Source organism: Oncorhynchus clarkii, chromosome 18, assembly GCF_045791955.1.
Source record: "Oncorhynchus clarkii lewisi isolate Uvic-CL-2024 chromosome 18, UVic_Ocla_1.0, whole genome shotgun sequence".
NCBI classification, from domain to species: domain Eukaryota; kingdom Metazoa; phylum Chordata; class Actinopteri; order Salmoniformes; family Salmonidae; genus Oncorhynchus; species Oncorhynchus clarkii.
In genome coordinates this window covers 34,783,189-34,808,174 of record NC_092164.1, presented here as the reverse complement: position 1 = coordinate 34,808,174, position 24,986 = coordinate 34,783,189, and the positions used below count along the sequence as shown (strand labels likewise).

The window sequence follows — 24,986 nt, the reverse complement described above, 5'->3', positions numbered from 1 at the left end:
GTGCATAAAATGTGGTGAATAGTTGACTCAAAGAGAGAGAAAGACAGTAGTTGACCAGTAGTCTAACAAATTAAGTCCTTCCAAAATGAAAGAGAAGCAAGAGAGATAAAAGAGAGTGATTTCGTAATTTTTTTCACATAACTTTACTTAGCTAGCAAATGCAGCTAGCTAATTTAGCCTATTGGAACACAACAGGGGGATGCTATGTTAGCTACCTTGCTATGAATTTCAAACACAACACTGGAACGCTTCCAAGTCAAGGTAAGCTTTTGGTTTAACTAATTTATAGTTCTATTAGCTATGCTGACTATGACATTACTTTAGCTAATATGGGGACAACGATGTAAGCTGTGTGTAGCTGTTTGGCTTGGAAAGGTTTTTTCGCCTGGTCACATACAGCTGATGTGTTGTGCATTGAAGTCCACAAGTGAAGGGAAGAGGTGAGAGGGTGCAAAGATGCAAGAATGAATTGAAGTCCACACGTGAAGGGAAGAGGTGAGAGGGTGCAAAGATGCAAGAATGACTACAGAGTGGTTTCTATGAAAGTGAACTGTGTTTAGTGCGTGATCAGGGGTGTATTCATTCCACCGATTCTGTTGAAAAACACTTCTTAAACGTAAGCAAATGGAACAAAACGGGGATAAACATAGCGGAATTTGTCAAATAGAAAATCTCGTTTGCAACTGTTGGAGTAATGATTACACCCTATATCAGCTAGATGCAGGCAAGAGTGTGCAAGGCTGTATTGAATATCACTGTCTGTCCATGTGTCACTGTCTGTCAACTCAAATTTTTCTCTCGACCTGTGTGCACCTACGTTGTAAACTTTCATTCATTCATAGGCTAGGTTGTAGCAACCTCATGATGGGTATAGGGCAAATTTGAGTATCATATAGTAGCCTAAACCTATCGATGTTACAAGGAACTGGGTGAATGGAATATGAATGACAGTCATCCTACATGCTGTAATAGAAATAAGGCCATGCTCATGAAATGTTTTTTTGTCCTCCCTCATCTTAAACAGCACTGACCGCCACTGATATACAGTACCAGTCAAAAGTTTGGACATACTTACTCAGGGTTTTTACTTTATTTTGACTATTTTTTACATTGTTTAATAATAGTGAAGACATCAAGCTTTGAAATAACACATATGGAACCATGTAGTAACCAAAAAAGTGTTAAACATCTCAAAATATATTTTATATTTGAGATTCTTCAAAGTAGCCACCCTTTGCCTTGATTACAGTTTTGCACACTCTTGGCATTCTCCCAACCAGCTTCATGAAGTAGTCACCTGGAATGCATTTCAAGTAACAGCTGAACCTTGTTAAATTAATTTGTGGAATTTCTTTCCCTCTTGATGCGTTTGAGCCAATCAGTTGTGTTGTGACAAGGTAGGGGTGGTATACAGAAATATTTGGTAAAAGACCAAGTCCATATTATGGCAAGAACAACTCAAATAAGCAAAGAGAAACAACAGTCCATCATTACTTTAAGACTTGAAGGTCAGTCAATACGGAAAATTTCAAGAACTTTGAAAGTTTATTCAAGTGCAGTCGCAAAAACCATCAAGCGCTATGATGAAACTGGCTCTCATGAGGATCACCACAGGAAAGGAATACCCAGAGTTACCTCTGCTGCAGAGGATAAGTGCATTACCAGCCTCAGAAATTGCAGCCCAAATAAATGCTTCAGAGTTCAAGTAACAGACACATCTTAACATCAACTGTTCAGAGATGACTACATAAATTAGGCCTTTGTGGTCAAATTGCTGCAAAGAAATCACTACTAAAGGACACCAATAAGAAGAAGAGACTTGCTTGGGCCAAGAAACACGAGCAATGGACATTAGACAGGTGGAAATCTGTCCTTTGGTATGATGATATTATCGGTTCCAACCGTCGTGTCTTTGTGAGACGCAGAGTAGTTGAACAGATTATCTTTGCATGTGTGGTTCCCACCGTGAAGCATGGAGGAGGTGTGTTGGTGTGGAGGTGCTTTGCTGGTGACATTGTCAGTGATTTATTTAGAATTCAAGGCACACTTAACCAGCATGGTTGGCGATACGCCAATGACCCAACACACCTCCAGCTATTCTGCAGCGATACGCCATCCTATCTGGTTTGCGCTTCGTGGTACTATCATTTGTTTTTCAACAGGACAATGACTCAACACACCTGTTGGGACTATTTGACCAAGGAGAGTGATGGGGTGGGCAGGTAGCCTAGTGGTTAGAGCATTGGACTAGTAACCGAAAGGTTGCAAGATGGAATCCCTGAGCTGACAAGGTAAAAATCTGTCGTTCTGCCCCTAAACAAGGCAGTTAACCCATTGTTCCTAGGCCGTCATTGAAAATAAGAATTTGTTCTTAACTGACTTGCCTAATTAAATATTGGTAAAATTAAAAAATTAAATGGAGTGCTGCATCAGATGACCTGTCCTCCACAATCACCTGCCATCCACCCAATTGAGATGGTTTGAGATTAGTTGGCCACAGAGTGAATGAAAAGCAGCCAAGAAGTGTTCAGCATATGTGGGAACTCCTTCAAGACTGTTGGAAAAGCATTCCAGGTGAAGCTGGTTGAGAGAATGCCAAGAGCGTGCAAATATGTATCTGCGGCTATGTGATATAGTATGTAATTTTCAGGCAGGCACTTTTGGCTTGTGAGTGATACTTTCTAAAAAGTATAACAAAGTACAGAGAATCTCTTTAAAATGTTGGTCAAAAAAGAAATAAGTATTATCAGAGTCTTCAAGGGTGGAGGACCACTGAGACTGTGTCCAAAATGTGCTACCATTATGTAGCACTATTTTGGATCACTCTAACATGGCATTCTTCCGCACAGCAGGATAGATTCCGAGAAGGATTTTAGATTAGTCTCGTGTACATTGTAGTGCTGATGCTGCCGCTGCACTACTTCCACCTCCTAGTTTTGGTGAGAAAAGTTGTGTGTGTCAACTGTAGGGGTGCTCATGTTGCTGGGGATTGGAGGTGTCCGGTGCGTGAGGCAGGTTGAGGTGGCCAGGTCAGAGTAGTGTCGAAGGTGTCATATGCTGAGGCAGTGAAGAAAGTAGAGTAGGGTGGATCAAAGGTGAGGGATTCTGAGAGGATCCCTGTGAGTAGTAGATCTGTGCCAGAGCAGAGGGATAGGCCAATGAGTAATATATGTTTCCGTAAGCTTGGCTTCTTAGCATTCATAGCAATGGTTGTCAACTGTACCACAGAGATGGAACATCGGTTACAGAAAATTGATTTTGTGGTGGCAGCTGCAGAGAAGTACTTGGGGGTATGAGATTTGACTTCAGAAGAATTACAGCGTGTGTTGAGTGGTAATGTCCAGTCCTATCAGGCTGTTCGCCTGTGGTAGGAACAGATAGGGTTAAGCTCCACCGAAGAAGAGGCAGATTTCCACCTCTTCAGGGATGACATATTTCTCTTAAAAATGTATATACAGTTCCAGTCAAAAGTTTGGACACACCTACACATTGAAGTTTTAAAAAAATAATTTTTATAGCTATTTTCTACATTGTAGAATAATAGAGAAGACATCAAAACTATGAAATAACACATATGGAATAATGTAGGAAGCAAAAGAGTTTTAATCAAATCAAAATATATAAGTAGCCACCTAAAAACCCTCACAAACCTTTACAGATGCACAATTGAGAGCATCCTGTTGGGCTGCATCACCGCCTGGTACGGCAACTGCATCGTCCATAACTGCAGGGCTCTCTAGAGGGTGGTGCGTTCTGCACAACGCATCACCGGGGGCAAACTACCTGCCCTCCAGGACACCTACAGCACCCGATGTCACAGGAAGGCCAAAAAGATCATCAAGGACAACAACCACCCACTGCCACCCACACACTCACTGCCTGTTCACCCCACTACCATCCAGAAGGCGAGGTCAGTACAAGTGCATCAAAGCAGAAACTGAAAAATTGCTTCTATCTCAAGGCCATCAGACTGTTAATATCAGACTGCCTATATACAGACTTGAAATCATTCGCCACTTTAATAATGCCACTTTAATAATGTTTACACATCTTGCATTACTCATCTAATATGTATATACTGTATTTTTTAATCTATTGCATCTTGCCTATGCCGCTCGGTCATTGATTGGTGTGTATTAGGTAGTTGTTTTGGAATTGTTAGATTACTTGTTAGATATTGCTGCACTGTCGGAACTAGAAGCACAAGCGTTTCCCTACACTCACAATGACATCTGCTAACCATGTGTATGTGGCCAATTTGATTTGAGTATGTGCACTATGTCATTGCTCTGTCTCGTGCTCGCTCTTTCTTCTTCTTCTTCTTCTTTAAAGTTTTAAGGCAGACTACACCTATTGGTGTACTGCCACCACCTACTGTACGGGGTATTGAAACAAAACAAAAATAATATATTCCATTGCAGGAAGGTGGGTCGATCCGAGATAATACAAAATTAAATCAATCAACCATCCCACTCCTCCAGTCACATTCAAATCACATCCCTACTACACAGGCTCATATTGTACGAGCTTTCATTGTCTGCTTATATATTTGGGTTCCCGATTGGCGCAGTGGTCTAAGACACTGCACCTCAGTTCAATTCCAGGCTATAGAGGGTGTCCCATAGGGCGGTGCACAATTGGCCCAGTGTCGTTAGGGTTTGGATGGGGTAGGCCATCATTTTAAATAATAATTTGTTCATAACGGACTTGCCTAGTTAAATAAAGTTTAAACAAAAATATGCCCCCTTTATTTATCCTACGCTTCTGATTTGGTGTACAAGGAGAATACTGTAAGAAAGGCCCATGTTCTGAATTGTGTCGCTGTACATTTCAAAAGTGCTGAACAAATAGTTATATTGACTACATCTGTCCTAGCTTGCTGTCTTAATCGAAATTGCGGATTGCCACTTACCCGCTCATCGTCCTCTTATGACATAGTTTGTACATCTCAATTGTCAGTAGAAACCATATTTGTTTAAGCAAGTCAGCCATATCAGCTATGGTTTTTTTAAAGGAAGGTCAATTTTAAAGGTAAATTAGGATTAATTAACTGTTTCGCTGCCAGATAAGGCTCTGCTATTAGGCAGGTGTAGCAGTGGTAAAAATTCACTCCATGGTGCTGAAAAGAAAGCTCTGCTGTTAGAACAGCTTCATGTAGGGCCAAACAGTTAGTCACCGTTGTAGTGCAATTAATATATTGTTCAGTGGCTTTGCTGGCATGCATCTAAATAACATTTTAAAAAATGAGTTTTCCCCACCAAGATTTACATGCTAAAATCGGCAATGGACACAGATAGACCAAGGAAATAGATATTTCACCGGATGTAGACATGTGAAGCAACTGCATGGAGTTTCCACTACCTATCAAATATGGTAGTGAGAGGAAGTCCAGTGGCCAGGAGATGGACTTTGAGTGACATTCTGCAAATGTTCTCAACCGATTAAACATTTTATCTCAATACGGTTTTCTGTTCCCACAACTAGAATATGTTTTGAACAGAGTGGACTAAGTTTTGTAGACTTAATTATTTGCCAAAGTTTTAAAATATCGCGTTGTTTAGAAGGACTGCAAAGGCGAATTTAGCTATTGCACAGATCACATTTCACAGAGTAGGCGTTCCCTAATGGAAATATGCAGATACCTGCTTAGAACAGGCAAATGTGATCTCGTTAGCTCGTGTTTTGGCTCTGCCTACCATGACTCATTTGTTCCGGTTGGAAACGACAGGGTCTGTTTGATCTTGGTTAAGATATTTTTTTTAAATCGCTGTTGCCTGACCCCACCCGCTTACTTGAGTCGTCACTAGTAACCACAGCCACAAAGTAATAAACCCCGCCTATTTCAGAAATATATCTGATTAAAATCTGATTTAAAACCTAACCACACAGTAAGACCTAAAAGCTCATTTTTGTTTTCATACATTTTTACCAAAGATACCATTTTGACTTCGTGGTGGTATCTAGTAGAAACCGCTGACGGTCTTGTAAACATCCTGTGGATTTGAAAATAATCTTTGGGCGGGCGGAAGAAACTAAAAAGTCAGCGCCATTATGTTTGTTTTTAGTGAGAGGAGGAGTGGAAAAAAGTAAACTACGGCCGCCAAAAAAAAAAAAATACAATTGGAGCGTAATTGGTGAGTTGTTTACATTTTAAATATATTTTCATTTACTGGAATGAAGCAACATTTTTTGCATGTTAGATTCCGATTTTGTAGACACGAACCAACAAAATCATATCACAATACGCGCTCTGTTTTGGAAATGACAGGAGGTTGTTGATTACTGTACGTTGCACACAGTGTCACTGGTCGGTAACATTAGTTAGCATATTATGCTAACTACCTACCTGTTATACTGTGGGTATTTAGCTACAGTACATTCACATTGGTTTATTAAACTGGAACGCTATACTGTACCAATATGTATCGAAATTATTTCGGATCACTGTGGCGTGCGCGTCTCCTGCAAAACCTCAAAAGATTGCTGGTTACCGTTAGCTAGTTGGGTTCGCGCCGAGGTCCCGGATCTTTTATTTTTCTTTACAATTCAAACTATTGGCTTCCTAACTAATTTAAGTAGGTACTCGAGTTTTTTATTATCATTTTTGACAACTGAGCTAGTTGTCCATTGTTAATAAATGTTCCGATGTGTTTAAATACAGTATGTGGTTCAATTTACGAAAACCAGCTCTATGCCAACCTACGCCCCCCTCCACTTGGACGGTGTTAAGATAATGGGCATAATGCCAACCCAGAGATGGCGTTAGGGGGGCACCTATTTAGGATATATAAACAGGTGCATTATGAGTGTCTGATTAGGATGTTGTGTCCTGTAACATGTTATTCCAGAGTAAAGGATTATGCTTGAACTTTACCAAACTCTCCGACGTGAGTTATGCACATAAGAACAATATGCTACCAGTTCGACACTAGGACAAGGGCTAACATAAGATCGCCTCTGCGGTATGGGGACTATGATCCCTAAGAGATGGACAATTATGTTCACTGTGGAATTAAAATGGTATGACGTGCTCAAGCTAATTCTATATGAAAATGAAGATGTTAAGATAATAGGCATAATGCCAACCCAGCGATGGCGTCAGTGGGGCACCTATTTAGGATATATAAACAGGTGCATCATGAGGGTCTGATTAAAACAAACAGTACCGAGTCAAGATCAGGACAGCGCTCATATTGGGCCTCAGTCGCTAACGTAAACTCGTACATCGCTTTGGTCCGTACAATTGCCCTTATTTTAGCCCCCCAAAAACGTAATACTTCCAGATCAACTGTAATGTCAATACCATTGTAAAGCACAATTTCTCCCCTTTCCAACGGAATAAATTACATGACCTAAACGCTGCCCGTTTCTGCATAATTCAAGCAGGCAATGAGCCCCGTCGGGTCTTTAAAAAAATGGCGGGTGGGGAAGCGAAACTAATGCGTGGTAGTGAGAAGGAGAGATGTTGTGTGGGAAAATTGCTTCTTTTTTTTCACTCGATCTGCCCAACTTATCACCTTATCGCCTCTAAAATGTAAATAAAACACTATAAAGAGTTTATATAATGTATCATTACATACCCATTTGAAGGTTTGTGTCGAATTTGAATCGGGTTTTTAGGGCGGTGCTAAAGTGATCTTAGAAGTAAAACAGCAGCTTTGAGAATGATGATCGCATGCAATAATGACTAGGTATCCCCCCCTCCTTACCCCCATCCATCACTGTCCATTTCTTGTTTTTAAAGGATGATAGAAGTGCTACACCTGGTGGAGAGAGATTGTAAGACATAAATAGTTGCTTTATGCATGCTGTACGTTACGACATGACACGTCAAGATGTAACGGAGGGTCAGTTTTATCAACTTTTCTCCAATACTATAGAGCCATTATCATGTCGATCAACGCTTGAATAGAAACCTAGTTCACACCCCCGATTTTGACGTCAACACAGTCGCTACAGTGCCATTAGTTTTCTTTGTAGCCTCGTTTGAATGTTGTGGTTGCGCACATTTGTATGGAATGGGGTGAGTTTACGTTAACTAGTTAGCTTGAGTAAAGAAATCACAATTACCCAATTGTTATTGGTTTAATTACTTAATTTAATTTCTTAGTATTCAATCATTGTTATTTGTTCATTTTATTAGCATTTATCCACAACGCACTTTCCTCGTGCAATGTAGTGTGAGAGTTTTTTTGGTCGGCCAGCAGAGAGGACTGATAACACAGTCAAATTGACTAATGCAAAGTGTAAATAAATCAAAATGTATTTCTCAAAGTCCAATCTTTCCTTATTCAATATGACCATCAAAGTGTATCACTTCTTGTGATTGGATGTTTTTTCTAACCTTTGTCCCTGCAGGTTGGTGTCCCCCCCCTCACCCTTAGGTGAGAAGGTGCTGGGACAATGTTTTATGCTCACTTTGTCCTCAGCAAACGTGGGCCGCTGGCCAAGATCTGGCTAGCGGCCCACTGGGATAAGAAGCTCACCAAGGCTCATGTGTTTGAATGCAACCTGGAGAGCAGTGTGGAGAGCATCATCTGCCCCAAGGTAAACAAGTGATCATTGATACAGGGCTTCTATTATGTGTTTAAATCATGTGTCTAGTCTCTATTAAAGTAATGCTGCCGTAAGGGTAGTGTTGTGTAAACCAGTAGAAGAGGGTCAATTTTCAACTCGCTGGCTGTGGGTCAAGACCAGAGGTCGACCGATTAATCGTAATGGCCGATTAATTTGGGCCGATTTCAAGTTTTCATAACAATCGGTAATCTGCATTTTTGGACACCGATCATGGCCGATTACATTGCACTCCACGGGGAGACTGTGTGGCAGGCTGACTACCTGTTATGAGAGTGCAGCAAGGATCCAAGGTAAGATGCTAACTAGCATTTAACTTATCTTATAAAAACAATCAATCTTAACATAATCACTAGTTAACTACACATGGTTGATTATATTACTAGTTTATCTAGCTTGTCCTGCGTTGCATATAATCGATGCCGTGCCTGTTAATTTATCATTGAATCACAGCCTACTTCGCCAAACGGGTGATTTAACAATCGCATTCGCGAAAAACGCACTGTAGTTGCACCAATGTGTGCCTAACCATAAACACCAATGCCGTTCTTAAAATCGATACACAAGTATATATTTTTTAACCTGCATATTTAGCTAATATTGCCTGCTAACATGAATTTCTTTTAACTAGGAAAATTGTGTCACTTCTCTTGCGTTCTGTGCAACAGAGTCAGGGTATATACAGCAGTTTGGGTCGCCTGGCTCGTTGCGAACTGTGTGAAGACCATTTCTTCTTAACAAAGACAGCCAACTTTGTCAAACGGGGGATGATTTAACAAAAGCGCATTTGCGAAGAAAGCACAATCGTTGCAGGAATGTACCTAACCATAAACATCAATGCCTTTCTTAAAATCAATACACAGAAGTATATATTTTAAACCTGCATATTTAGTTAAAATAAATTCATGTTAGCAGGCAATATTAAACTAGGGAAATTGTCACTTCTCTTGCGTTCATTGCACGCAGAGTCAGGGTATATGCAACAGTTAGGGCCGCCTGGCTCGTTGCGAACAAATTTGCCAGAATTTTACATAATTATGACATAACATTGAAGGTTGTGCAATGTAACAGCAATATTTAGACTTATGGATGCCACCCGTTAGATAAAATACGGAACGGTTCCGTATTTCACTGAAAGAATAAACGTTTTGTTTTCGAAATTACAGTTTCCAGATTTGACCATATTAATGACCTAAGGCTCGTATTTCTGTGTGTTATTATATTATAATTAAGTCTATGATTTGATAGAGCAGTCTGACTGAGCGGTGGTAGGCAGCAGCAGGCTCGTAAGCATTCATTTAAACAGCACTTTGCTGTGTTTGTCAGCAGCTCTTCGCAATGCTTCAAGTTTATGTTTATGACTTCAAGCCTATCAACTCCTGAGATTAGGCTGGAAATACTAAAGTACCTATTAGAACATCCAATAGTCAAAGGTATATGAAATACAAATGGTATAGAGAGAAGTGGTCCTATAACTACAACCTAAAACTTCTTAACTGGGAATATTGAAGACTCATGTTAAAAGGTTTCATATGTTCTCATGTTCTGAGCAAGGAACTTAAACGTTAGCTTTTCTACTTTCTTCTCCAACACTTTGTTTTTGCATTATTTAAACCAAATTGAACATGTTTCATTATTTATTTGAGACTAAATAGATTTTTATTGATGTATTATATTAAGTAAAAATAAGTGTTCATTCAGCATTGTTGTGATGTGTGTTTTTGGTCCTCCAATAATCGGTATCTGTGTTAAAAAATCATAATCGGTCGACCTCTAGTCAAGACATGGCGGATGAGCATACTAGAGTTATAGATGCTGATTTGAAGTGAATTGAAATATCTCGCCATGGGGGGGGGGGGGGGTGTATTTCTGGACACAGTGTTCTTTCTTATTCTTTAATTGTACAGGTGAAAATGGCCCTGCGTACATCAGGTCATCTGCTCCTGGGGGTGGTGAGGATCTACAACAGGAAAGCCAAGTACTTGTTGGCTGACTGTAATGAGGCATTCATCAAGATCAAGATGGCCTTCAGACCAGGTAATGTATTGTCTAGGGGGCTTGACTGGTCCGACATATTCATAGTTTTTTTTACATTCAAGACTCCGAGTTACAGTTTGGCTCAACCTCCATCTCATTTAAATCTTCATTTTGCTGTTTATACAGTGCCTTGTGAAAGTATTCGGCCCCCTTGAACTTTGCGACCTTTTGCCACATTTCAGGCTTCAAACATAAAGATATAAAACTGTATTTTTTTTTGTGAAGAATCAACAACAAGTGGGACACAATCATGAAGTGGAACGACATTTATTGGATATTTCAAACTTTTTTAACAAATTAAAAACGGAAAAATTGGGTGTGCAAAATTATTCAGCCCCTTTACTTTCAGTGCAGCAAACTCTCTCCAGAAGTTCAGTGAGGATCTCTGAATGATCCAATGTTGACCTAAATGACTAATGATGATAAATACAATCCACCTGTGTGTAATCAAGTCTCCGTATAAATGCACCTGCACTGTGATAGTCTCAGAGGTCCGTTAAAAGCGCAGAGAGCATCATGAAGAACAAGGAACACACCAGGCAGGTCCGAGATACTGTTGTGAAGAAGTTTAAAGCAGGATTTGGATACAAAAAGATTTCCCAAGCTTTAAACATCCCAAGGAGCACTGTGCAAGCGATAATATTGAAATGGAAGGAGTATCAGACCACTGCAAATCTACCAAGACCTGGCCGTCCCTCTAAACTTTCAGCTCATACAAGGAGAAGACTGATCAGAGATGCAGCCAAGAGGCCCATGATCACTCTGGATGAACTGCAGAGATCTACAGCTGAGGTGGGAGACTCTGTCCATAGGACAACAATCAGTCGTATATTGCACAAATCTGGCCTTTATGGAAGAGTGGCAAGAAGAAAGACATTTCTTAAAGATATCCATAAAAAGTGTCGTTTAAAGTTTGCCACAAGCCACCTGGGAGACACACCAAACATGTGGAAGAAGGTGCTCTGGTCAGATGAAACCAATATTGAACTTTTTGGCAACAATGCAAAACGTTATGTTTGGCGTAAAAGCAACACAGCTGAACACACCATCCCCACTGTCAAACATGGTGGTCGCAGCATCATGGTTTGGGCCTGCTTTTCTTCAGCAGGGACAGGGAAGATGGTTAAAATTGATGGGAAGATGGATGGAGCCAAATACAGGACCATTCTGGAAGAAAACCTGATGGAGTCTGCAAAAGACCTGAGACTGGGACGGAGATTTGTCTTCCAACAAGACAATGATCCAAAACATAAAGCAAAATCTACAATGGAATGGTTCAAAAATAAACATATCCAGGTGTTAGAATGGCCAAGTCAAAGTCCAGACCTGAATGCAATCGAGAATCTGTGGAAAGAACTGAAAACTGCTGTTCACAAATGCTATCCATCCAACCTCACTGAGCTCGAGCTGTTTTGCAAGGAGGAATGGGAAAAAATGTCAGTCTCTCGATGTGCAAAACTGATAGAGACATACCCCAAGCGACTTACAGCTGTAATCGCAGCAAAAGGTGGCGCTACAAAGTATTAACTTAAGGGGGCTGAATAATTTTGCACGCCCAATTTTTCAGTTTTTGATTTGTTTGAAATATCCAATAAATGTCGTTCCACTTCATGATTGTGTCCCACTTGTTGTTGATTCTTCACAAAAAAATAGTTTTATATCTTTATGTTTGAAGCCTGAAATGTGGCAAAAGGTCGCAAAGTTCAAGGGGGCCGAATACTTTCGCAAGGCACTGTATTTGGCATTTTCATACACTGTTGAATGAACTGAAATTGGGGGCTCCTGAAAGAGTCCCAATATGAAACTTGTAAGAGGCACACTGGGCTGCTAGACTGTACTGACATTGTAGGATGATGTTATGGCTGTGTATTATGTGAGTCTGTGCTAGCCTGACCCCTGCCTCCATCCCTGCCCTCTCAGGTGTGGTGGATCTGCCAGAGGAGAACAGAGAAGCTGCCTACAACGCCATCACCATGCCAGAAGAGTTCCACGACTTCGACCAGCCACTACCAGACCTAGAGTGAGTCCTGCATGTCATCAGAGGAAATGTGTTTTTTTGAGATTTTTCATGTAGCATCGACGAGTTCTCTGTCTCCATTGATGTATATGTTCTGTATGCTCTTACGAGTATTGATTTGCTTGTATCAAGTGCATTAGATGTTCCTTCATTCGGTGTTAGTGATTTATGTTGTCTTTGCAGCGATATCGATGTCACCAAGCAATTCACATTGAACCAGAGTCGAGTAGAAGAGATCACCATGAGGGAGGAGGTGGGCAACCTGAGCCTGCTGCAGGAGAATGACTTCGGTACATAGCAGGCCTCCTAGGCCAATCCTTTCACCACCTCACTCCTCAAACTAAACCTTGGCTGCATCTCAATAGTCTGTAGTGGTTTCCTTTCTTCAACTCCTTCACCTCATCCGCACTGATCTGGATAGGTGATAGCAAATGCTTGGTAGTGGTCTACCATGTTTTTACCGTGGTTTCATATCCAGGCAGATGCTTGAAATGCACCCATACTCCAGCCTCTCATCCCATTCCAAGCTCCTCCCTTCCTAGTGCGACAAACACCGCCACTCATTATCGCTGTATGTACACTTGCAAAAATGCATTCTAAACATACTCGGTTCTCCCCCTTCAGCTGACTTTGGAATGGACGACCGGGAGATTGCCTTCGAGGTGGACATCATCCACGGGGCGTCAGCCTCTAACCTGCTCCTAGACCCAGAGACCTCGGTTGCCCAGATCCCAGACAACTCCAACCACCTGGAATACGACGACCAGTACAAAGATGACTTCGGAGAGGACCCCATGGCTGAGAGCGAGGGAGGCATGCTGGGTAAGAAGGAAGGATATCCTGGGTTGTGATATGTCAAAATTATGTTACAAGCTTTTCTTTCCTTGTCTCTTGTGTGTGTCCCAATAATATATCCTTCCTCCTGAAGTGTGCCCAGGTATGGGAGGAAGGAGATGTAATTGGGACTAATGTGGCCAATTAATTGTTTACATTAATGAATGTGTCTGGTGTAAAAACCCTGTTTGCTAAGGTTTTAACTCCTGCTGAGCATTGCCACTCCCGTCTGTCTCTAGTTGACAAGCTCCTCAGTAACGAGGCTGGGGATGGCATTTTCGACGACCCTCCCGTCATCACCGAGAGTGTGCTGAGACTGCAGGACCACGATGACGAAGATGACTTTGATGCCCTCTCACGTGAGTTGCAACACTTACCATTTGCTGTTCCCAAAAGTGACTTTAAATTTTCAAGCTGCAATATGTAACGTTTTCAAATGGACATGACATAGAAATGTGTGTTACAGCTGTCGTTCTCATTGAAAGCAAGTCTAAGAAGTGGTGGATATATTCTATGTGCGCTATTTCTATGCTTTCTGTACTTAAATTTCGTACACCAGCTTCAAACAGCTAAAAACACTTTGTGGTTATGGAAAATATATTTCACACCGATATTTAGATGGTACAAAAAGGTCACCAACCTTTTTTGAGTCAAGATAACTTTGTGTCAAACTGCAAGCTGAGATCTACTGTTCAGATTTTTTAAAACATGACTTAAAAAATGTGAGCCTATGCAACATTAACCTATTAAAAACAGTACTGTAGTAATGAGGTTTGTGCAGTAGGCTATAGGCCCAAAACATCATTGCATATGGTCTTTGCTTGTCTTGCCAATGCATTGTTCTTCTCAGAATAATTTTTGAGGTAGGCTATATGATCAGTTGTTGTATTACTTGTGATGCACAGCTGAGTGTGCATACATTTTTTATAATTAGCTTATTTATTTTACTGGGCTGATGAAGCCTGCATCAGATGGTCTGTCTCGGCAAAGGGAGCAGACAGGGTCCGCCTCTCATCGTCCCTCCACTGACACTGACCGAAAAGGGACGGCGTCTTCCAGCTGATGGCAAAACTCGAGTTGCACCGCATTATTTCTGCCTCATGCACAAATTAATGATGTTACTCCTATGACCAGAGAAAGTGAAATGTTCATGTATGTATGTATGTATGTATGTGTATATGTGTGTGTGTGTGTGTATGTGTGTGTGTGTATACGTGTGTGTGTGTGTATGTGTATATATATATATATATATATATATACACACACACACACACACACACCTGATCAAAAGTTTGGGGTCACTTAGAAATGGTTTGTTTTTGAAAGAAAAGCAATTTTTTTGTTAGTTTTAAAATAACTTCAAATTTATCAGAAATACAGTGTAGATATTGTTAATGTTCTAAATGACTTCAGTAGCTGGAAACGGCTGGGTTTTAAATGGAATATCTACATGGGTGTAAGAAGCGATAAAACTGGCCTTCTTTAGCCTTCATTTCTCAGAACAAGAATAGACTGATGAGTTTCAGTCGAAAGGTCTTTGTTTCTGGCCATTTTGAGCCTGTAATCAAACCCACAAATGCTGATGCTCCAGATACTCAACTAGTCCAATGAAGGCCAGTTTTATTGCTTCTTTAATCAGGACAACAGTTTTCAGCTGTGCTAACATAATTGCAAAAGGGTTTTCTAATGATCAATTAGCCTTTTAAAATGATAAGCTAACACAATGTGCCATTGGAACACCGGAGTGATGGTTGCTGATAATGGATATTCCATTTTTTAATATCTGCCGTTTCCAGCTACAATAGTCATTTACAACATTAACAATGTCTACACTGTATTTCTGATCAATGTAATGTTATTTTAATGGAGGGAAAAAGTGCTTTTCTTTCAAAAACAAGGACATTTCTGAGTGACCCCAAACTTTTGAACGGTAGTGTACATATAAAAAAGACCCACTCCGCTAATAATAACAAGCCTATCAATACACTTTCCTACGCATTCATTACCGCTGCAGTGCTGGTTGTAGGTAGAATGTGGCTTTTTTTATGGCTTGTAAGTTTTGACTAGAAAGTGTTGACAGTGCTGAGTAAAACTTAAACATGAACTTACTCATAAAAACAGTCTCCTCCCCCTCATCTACATTTCTTATGTTTTGTACACTGTGTGTGTGCAGCGGGAGGTCCAGACAGCCCAGACTCAGGCCCAGCAGAGCTCCTGCCCGCCATGCAGGACCAGACAGAGCAGACCACGCTGGTACACAACGAGGAGGAGGCCTTCGCCCTGGAGCCCATCGACATCACAGGTCTGCACACAACCTCAAATATTGATATTCATGTTATATTATAACAAACCTGTACTGTTATGTCTGTCACTACATCAGATAGGCCTGTGCCATAACATACTCAATTAGTAGCATCACTGCTCTTCTTTGAGTTTAGCAGCACTCAAGACATTTTCAACACTTTGAGGTCTGCTTGTCTTTCAAGGCATCCCTTTCACCCTGGATCCTACTTCTGCCACCAAATGTCACTATTCACTTAAGCTATCTTTCTCTTTACAACTCACAGTGAAGGAAACCAAAGCCAAGAGGAAGAGGAAGCTAATTGTGGACAACCTGAAGGAGCTGGACAGCAAGACCATCCGTGCTCAGCTCAGCGACTACTCTGACATCGTCACCACGCTGGATCTTGCGCCGCCCACCAAGAAGCTGATGATGTGGAAAGAGACTGGAGGCGTGGAGAAGCTCTTCTCCCTGCCAGCACAGCCCCTCTGGAACAGCAGGCTTCTCAAGGTAACCCAGCAACTGGTCTGGTAGTTAGACAAACAAGGGCTGTTTACTGTGTTATTGTTCTCAATCCAGCACCTGGAAATGGCTTTCTGGTTTCCCCCCAGATGTGTGCATGTTAGTTCCTGAACCTCTTTCATTAGAGCTTTTCTAGATATGTTTCTATTCTCAACAATTAGTTTGAGGCCAGTGTAGCCACTACTTTTAGGGGCTTGTGCATGTTGTTGCTACCTCGCCTCTTCATTTTTTCAGCACTGACTCTATCCTCTCTCCCTCTTTCTCCCCCTCTCACTCTCTGTCCCTTTCTTTCTGTAGATGTTCACCCGCACCCTGACCCCCCTGGTGCCAGACGAAATGAGGAAGAGGAGGAAGGGAGGTGAGGCAGACAGCCTGGATGAGTTCCTAAAGGACTTGGAGAACCCTGAGGTGCCCAGAGAGGAGGCTATGCAGAGGGACATCATCGGTGAGATACTCAATTCAGTTAACGCACTACTGAATGGCAGCAGTTCAATCCTCTACATTGGATGCAATTATAGGCTAGAGGGCCAACTCTCAGCATGGATATAATATCAAGATATAGGATACTATTCAAAGTAGACACATGGATAAATTCAAAGTAGTAGACATATTCCAAGTTGTATACTAGAGACCTATGCCCAATCTGACACAAGCACCTCATCCATAACAGTCATGTACTTGTACTCAATTGACCTTGTTCGGTATAGTTTTTAATGTTCTTTCTGTGTGTAATTGTATGTGCTCCAGACCAGACCATCCTGGAGGAGCCCAGTGTGCTGCAGGCATCAGCCATGGAGGGCAGCAGGACCACCCTGGACGAGTCAGTCATGCCCCCACCCTCCACGCACGGCCAGAAACGCAAGGCACAGGACACAGAGCCAGGCTTGCCCGTAAATGCCTCGTTGCTCCTCTCTTCGCTCAGGCCCTGTTTAACCATGGCTAGGGAAACTTTAAAGACAGTTTGTCAAGCATACAAGGCTTTTGGGATTTGATATTGTATGTACTGAGAGATCTCATTAGTGTTTTTTGATAGAAGTTTGACCTGCTTTTACCTTTTTGCCCATACTCAACCCCCTACTCAATCACTCACTTAAACATGCTTCCTCTCTCCATCCAGATGGGTACTCTGGAACAGGCCGCCAACCATTCAGGCGTGTCCCAGCAGTTGGACATGACAGTTTTGCTGCCCCCCGAGGACAGCACCAATCTCAGCCAGTTCCCTGAGCTCGACCTGATAGAGGAGAAGAAGGACAAGAAGGACGGAGAGGACGGCTCAGACGAGGTGAGATAGACACGAAGATTTTCCAGAGGTCACCGCCAACCCTGGTCCTGGAGAGCTACAGGGTGTGCAAGCTCGTGTTCCAAGCACTAAACAGCTGATGGGATTGCGTGCGTTAGTATAGGGCTGGAGGAATAGCCTGGAAACTGGCTTTCTTGGGACCATGGCTGGTGATCACTGATCTATTCTGTCTTATGTTCCTTTGGAAGCAAAATATGTAGGCCTACTTCCGGTCTTGTGTTGCTTGTACATTGGCTAATGTGTATGCTAATGTGTATGTAGAGTTAATGTTATGTGTGTTCAATGACAGGATGAGGAGGGTCAGGCCGGTGACCAGGACCGAGAGGAGAGGAGATGGAACAAGAGAACCCAGCAGATGCTGCACGGCCTGCAGGTATGTCATAGGAGAGCTTTTACGAGAGAACTTGACTAAACGTTGTGACACACCAAGTGAACAACCCCTACATTACTAACCAGAACCGGGTCTTACGCCATGCCCAAACCGGATGCCATCGTGCGCAAATTGATATTGTCCCCCCACACCAAAAACGCGATAACAACACGCATGTTGAAATATCAAAACAAACTCTGAACCAATGAACCAATTATATTAATTTGGGAACAGGTCAAAAAGCTTTATACATTTATGGCAATTTAGCTAGCTAGCTTGCAGTTGCTAGCTAATTTGCCCTATTTAGCTAGCTTGCAGTTGCTAGCTAATTTGTCCTGGGATTTTACCTGAAATGCACAAGATCCTCTACTCCGACAATTAATCCACACATAAAACGGTCAAATTAATCGTTTCTAGTCATCTCTCCTCCTTCCAGGCTTCTTTTTCTTCTTTGGACATTATATGGCGATTGGCAGCTAACTTTCATAAGGTGCATTACTACAACCAACCTCAGTTCATCTTTCAATCACCCACGTGGGTATATGCTACTAAAAACCAATGGGGAGAGGCAGGATTCCTTCCATTTCAACTTCCATTTTAGCGACTGGCAATGCAGATGCTCGCGAGCATTGCAGGTGCAATGATTGAAAAACATGTATGTGTCAATATATTTTTGACGCACGTGACCGATGTGGTCAGCATGTTAGCTGTGACCTAACAGTTCTCTCCCTCCCTTCAGAGGGTGATGGCCAAGACAGGAGCCCAGCAAATTAGCCTGCTGGATTTGTGCAGGAACAACAACAAGAAGCAGGCTGCCGCCAAGTTCTACAGTTTCCTGGTTCTGAAAAAGCAGCAGGCGGTGGAGCTCAACCAGACCGAGCCATACAGCGACATCATCGCCACCCCTGGCGCCCGCTTCCACCTCATCTAGAGACTCAACACTGGCTGCTTTTACTCTGAAACTTTTTTTTTTATCCTCTTACCTATGTGTTTTTGTCTTTCTTGAGATAAGAATGTTTTTTAAAGGTCAAGTCTGGGGATGAGGTCTCTGAATCATGAATGGTGGGATTGTAATTCTGTGTATTTTGGGCTTTTGTTATCCAATGAAAGCGCTTTGTGTTTTGCTAGAATGTGAGAGTGTTAATCCAATCATGTTGCTTTCCAAGGTTCTATTTGTCTCCCATTAAAAAAGTTATGTTTTATACCCTTTAGCCAAAAGGAGCATGTAGTATTGAGCAAGTTTCTGAAACACTCAAATGAATTGCATCCACCAGCAATCTTATTTTGAAGACCAATAGTATTTTAGTAGTAGCTTCAAGCATTCCAATGGGTTTGTTCTTAATTCTGCTTTTACAGTCCTTGACTGTAATTTGTTTTTATATCGGCAGACATTTAGGTCTCCATTGTTGTGGGATTTGAGAATGGGCTCCAGAGTGGCGCAAGGCACTGCATCTCAGTGCAAGAGGCGTCACTACAGTCCCTGGCTTGAATCCAAGCTGTATCACATCCGGCTGCGATTGGAAGTCCCATAGGGCAGCGCACAATTGGCCCAGCATCGTCCAGGGTCGGCCATCATTGGAAAGAATTTGTTAACGTACTTGCCTAATTACAGGTTTAAATCATGTAGATTTTTTAAAATAGAAACTCTACCCTCATTGCCTGCTCCAGTTTCAAATATTTTTTATTCCAGGTAATTCCTCCTGAATTGCATTTTATGGTATTACTTGAATAATTCCCTTTTAAGTCACATACTGTGTCAATGAAAATACTATCAATTATCTATGTTAATGGTTTGGCCAGAATAAGACTTTTTTCGCATTAGATATTTTAAGCTATTTCACTAAATTTAAATTTCAATTGTGGGTGTCCAGAAATGACATTTCATTCATCAACTCTTTGATGCAGCTCAATGTCAAGTAATCTCTGGCAAATAGAGAAACTTTTATTTGGTATTAATAATCTAAAAGATAGTTGATGCAATGATAACTACTGGGAAGTCTTAATTCACTTATGTGCTTAGGTGTTGTGACAGTCATTCTTCGATAGCTTGAATACGATATTGCTCATCTTATGCATTGTTTTGATACCCACAAACTTCTGAAATTGTATATCATGTAATGTTTCAGCTCATCCCTTTAACTCTGCGCCGGTAAACTTGCATTCTCCTTTTTGTATAAAACCCAAAATGACACCTCTTGTAGATACTGTTGCTGAAGTGTATTATGATGCCATGCCTGTAGTCCTGAGGCCCAACAACTTGTTACTTTTCTAATAAAATGAATACTGTTTCAACAGTTCATGTCAATGAATCCTTTTCATAGCTGGTTCATTGAGCCAGTGAATTGGGTGTAATTGCTATGGACTTACTATAATGACTTAGATCAATACCTTCTGATGTTCAACAAACAAGATTGAACTGTTTAAGGATACATTTTTAGAAGCATGCTGACATGGCTGTGTGCTTCTTCAAAATATGTTCTCCGGACATTGAATTGGGATACCTTTAAACTGGCAAATAGGAGCAAATTGGTTTAGTAGAGATTATCTATGTATTTTATACATTATATATATATAAAAATATGTCTTATATTCAGTTCAACTTTTGGGGAGGGAAAAACATTGGTTATATCTTGCCCTCAAAACATATATCTTCCTACCACTAGGGGTTTGTGGTTGGTTTTAGGGATGGACCCTCCCTCTGGCTTGCGACTTTCCTTTGCCGACTTCTTCCTTTTGCCCTCAGTCTTAAGCAGCTGTGTCTGTGGCTGTTTTTTCTTCTTCAGGCAGCTGAGCGGGTTGGGGTTGGAGATTTTCCTCTTACGCTTCTTGCCCTGGCGCTCTCCATTCTGCCCAATCCCCTGCACCTCCTTCAGGTTGTTGATGCTCTGCTGCTGGGCTGGGGTGACAATCTCTCTCAGAGCCACAGCCTGCACATGGTTCACAGAGCATAGGCTGGGCTTGTCCAACACTATGATGTTGAGGATGATATACAGGAGTGGCACGCCTGGGATCTTCTTCAGGCTTGATGTCACCTCTTGGTCCTGAAATTTAAACATTAGACAGGAAGAGGTGACTCAATGCATCTGGTATAAACTGGATGCATGCAGCTAGATAGGGGGCACTATTGGTTGTTGATGCTGACGAGACAAGTGTCTAGCACAAGGATGATCAACTAGATTCAGCGGTGGGACGATTTTTTTCTTGAGCGGTTGGTCGGGGGATGGAACATAATTACAAATAATTTATAGACTGCAAATTGACCACAAAAAGCCCAAACATAGAATATTAGACTAAAACAATAACTTTAATCCTTGCTTACATGAGTCTCTCAGATTTTCAAAATTAAAATGACTTGGTGTTTAGTCATGTCCAACAATGAAAAAATCTAAATGACTTGTTCAAAGCTTGGGGGGGGCAAATAAAACCACCTGGGGAGCAAATTCAGCCCGCAAGTTGGAGAACCCTGGTCTAGGACATTGGCCGTGTTCCTCTGCTCAAGCGTTGCTGACGCATACCAGGTCTCAGCGCCTGGATAGGTATTTCACGTAGCAGCTAACCACATGGTTGCGTTCCCCTGCTCAGATGTTGCATGCATCAACCAATGGTTGCTTGCGACGTCATCAATTGTGCCATTGGGCATCAGATTGCTATAACATATGTGGTTAGCTGATACCTATCCAGGGTTGTAAGATCTGGCATGTGTCAGCAACATCTGAGCAGAGGAACACAAGCCTGTGTTATAGCAATCTGGTGCCCAACTACAGTCAATTGAGGTAGCACACAACCATTGGTTGATGCATGCAACATCTAAGCAGGGAAACTCGATCATTGATTGACCCAGGTACATAAAGATACGATATAACACATACCTGTGTGACAACAAAGTAGTGGTGAGGATTAGTCCCTTCCAGCATTGACAGCAGACACAGAGACGGGGTTCTTGAAATGCTTGCAGTTCCTAACCTGATACTGCTGCAGGATGAGTTTGGCACCATAAAGGTCCTTCGTTAATTCAAGTTCCTTCAGAGCACAACTGTATGACATAAAAACACATATTTAAACTGAATAGTAAAAAAAACAGTCATTGGGTAAAACTCATGACAGTGTGATATTGACGAACACAACAGGAACCCCCACTCACTTTGTAGTACAAAGTTGCACCTCTCCCATTAGGTATTTCGGCATCTGTTCTTTGATTTGGATTTGATTCTTCAGTGCCGCCTGGCAAAACGTCCCGTCGATCAGAATTTGAAAGGGCTCTCTAAAACTGAAGTTGTTTTTGTAGAAACGAATGTTTTTTTTGTCTTGCTTTTGTCGTTTGATCTTCATTGTAACGAACGTAGCTTGCTAGCCCAATAGTGAGCTAACGTTAGCTAGCGAGCTTGTCTGACAGGATTAAACGTTACTTGCTGAAAAATCCCACTCAAATTAACGCAATTGCATATCGGGGAGCATTATCTATATTCTGTAAAGGTTCGTCAGTAGCGGTTTACTAGTACATACTATTCGCGGATTAATAACAAATCAAGCAGCATGGAAAATATAAACACACGTTTGCAAATTATTATGTGCAAAGGTAGATGGCAGCCTGGCAGCCATGTGGGCTATCAGTGACTTTGTCAGAGCTGGATATGGCTCTGTGCATCCATCCCTTTGATGCATAGACCAGTCCTGTACCACCCTTTATTTTCACAAGCATCCATGTCAGTAGCATTGCCTGTCTCAGTCAGTAGTTGGCTTAATGATGTAATAGTACTGGATTGCTAACTGTAAATAGTTGTTTTAAGCACTGTTTAGGGAAGGTATTCCCAAACTGGGGTGCAATGCCGTCGGGGTACGCCAAATAAAAATAATTCACATTTTTTTAAAACATTTTTTTCCTTCACATTTTCAAACGGTTCATTTATATTTTCTAACGGGGCTATACATTTGAGTGAGGTTTTTTTCTCGCCTGAGAATCCTCGTTTCACTGCCAAAAATAAAATGTAACCATCTAGTGTTCAGCGAAATAACAACACAATGTCAAATACAGGTAGCCTAGTCAAATAATTAACATCCAATCACATTAACTGTTACGCTCTCATGGGAATTCCACTAAAGCTCCGTATGTAGCCAAACGTAGCTGCTGCTCATGTTGGTATCTGTACTGATGGCGCAAAAGCCATGACGGAGACAGTGGAGTGGGTACACGCGTGAAAGCAGTTGCTCCCGACGCCACTTGGGTATACTGCAGCATCCACCCACTTGGGTATACTGTAGCATCCACCAAGAGGCTCTTGCTGCCAAGGGAATGCCTGACAGCTTGAAAGACGCTTTGGAAACTACAGTGAAAATGGTTATCTTTGTTAAAGCAAGGCCCCTGAACTCTCGTGTATTTCCTTCACTATGCAATGATATGGGCAGCGACCATGTAACACTTTTACAACATACAGAAAGAAGTGTGCTGGTTATCAAGGGGCAAAATGTTGACACATTTTTTTTAAATTGAGAAATTAGTTTAAAGTTTTCTTTACTGACCATCATTTTCCCTTGTCTGACCGCTTGCATGATGACGAGTTTCTCACACAACTGGCCTATCTGGGTGATGTTTTTTCTCACCTGAATGATCTGAATCTAGGATTACAGGGACTCTCCGCAACTATATTCACTGTGTGGGACAAAATTGAGGCTATGATTAAGAAGTTGGAGCTCTTCTCTGTCTGCATTAACAAGGACAACACACAAGTCTTTCCATCATTGCATGATTTTTGTTGTGTGCAAATGAACTGAAGTTTATGGACATGGTCAAATGTGATATAGCGAAGCACCTGAGTGAGTTGGGTGCGCAACTACGTAGGTATTTTCCCGAGCCACTGCCAGATTTCTGGATTGGGCTGCACTCAAAGTATCCTGCCTTGGCAAATCGAGCTGATGCCTTTTCAAATCACATTCCTATGTGAGAGTGGATTCTCGGCCCTCATTAGCATGAAAACTAAATACAGGCACAGACTGTGTGTGGAAAATGATTTAAGACTGAGACTCTCTCACCCAACATTGCAGAGTTATGTACATCTTTTCAAGCACACCCTTCTCATTAACCTGTGGTGAGTTATTCACAATTTTCGATGAACGAGTAAGGTTTTATATGTAAGATGGTTAAATAAAGAGCAAAACTATTGATTATTAATATATTATTACTTGTGCCCTGGACCTATAAAAGCTCTTTGTCACTTCCCACGAGCCGGTTTGTGACAAAAACTCACTCATTCTTATGTTGAATAAATGTATCGTATAGTGTGTGTGCTTACAATGATGGTAAAAAGCAACATTTGAGAGTACGCTGACTCTGGTGCTAGAGGGGGTTTGCAGCTGGAGGTTGAATGTTTGAAGGGTTACGGGACTATAAAACGTTTGGGAACCACTGGTGTAGGAGAAGTGGAATTTAGATAGCATCCACTTCGTCGGCAATAACAAAGGCGAATGCCATGTCTGCCATTGTCGCATTTCATAGAAACAGCAGAAGTTGTCCGACTTTTTATATTATATTCTTTATTTCTTTTTTCTTTGTTCAATTTAGGGGGTAGACCAGCTTTGTCGTGGAAATGTTCACTCAATCACATTTCTCAGATACCGGAACTTGTGAATTCAAATATACTTTATATAAAGTAACAAGCCGAGCTGGCCCATGGACCATCTTCCCGACTCAGTCTCAGTCCACTCTTTTTATACAGTTTCATGCTTTTACAAGTTTCATAGTCCCTCCACTTTATGCTAATAACCATATCCCCTCGGCTTTACTCCACCACTGTTTCCAAGTTATTTCCTCTAGGCGGGGTTTCACCTTCCTAGTTCCTTGGATCAATTATATTGATGGCGCACCTATACATTATTTCCAGAAAATAATAAGTACAGATTACTATAGGCAATTATAAGATTGCTACATGCCATTATCGGACTATAATATTACTACGGGCCATTCTAGGATTAAGTACAGATAACTATAGGCCATTATAGAATTATACCAATAAATACACTTAATCCCAGGATTACACATAGTGTCTTTGCTTACTCC

At 41.5% G+C, this 24,986-nt stretch overlaps 1 protein-coding gene and 1 pseudogene across 1 annotated transcript; one reads left to right on the top strand and one right to left on the bottom strand.

Moving 5' to 3' along the window:
* Window positions 1-5,814: 5,814 nt before the first annotated feature.
* On the top strand, window positions 5,815-20,229 carry LOC139373383 (double-strand-break repair protein rad21 homolog A-like). Its single transcript, XM_071113830.1, has 14 exons — window positions 5,815-6,134; window positions 8,359-8,547; window positions 10,482-10,611; window positions 12,532-12,631; window positions 12,812-12,918; window positions 13,253-13,450; window positions 13,702-13,821; window positions 15,636-15,764; window positions 16,030-16,253; window positions 16,563-16,710; window positions 17,013-17,155; window positions 17,383-17,547; window positions 17,855-17,938; window positions 18,675-20,229. The coding sequence occupies exons 2-14, from the start codon at window positions 8,404-8,406 to the stop codon at window positions 18,864-18,866; spliced, it is 1,884 nt and encodes a 627-aa protein (XP_070969931.1). The 5' UTR covers window positions 5,815-6,134; window positions 8,359-8,403; the 3' UTR covers window positions 18,867-20,229.
* Window positions 20,230-20,483: 254 nt separating this feature from the next.
* Window positions 20,484-22,487, bottom strand: LOC139373387 (rRNA-processing protein UTP23 homolog; annotated as a pseudogene).
* Window positions 22,488-24,986: the final 2,499 nt, after the last annotated feature.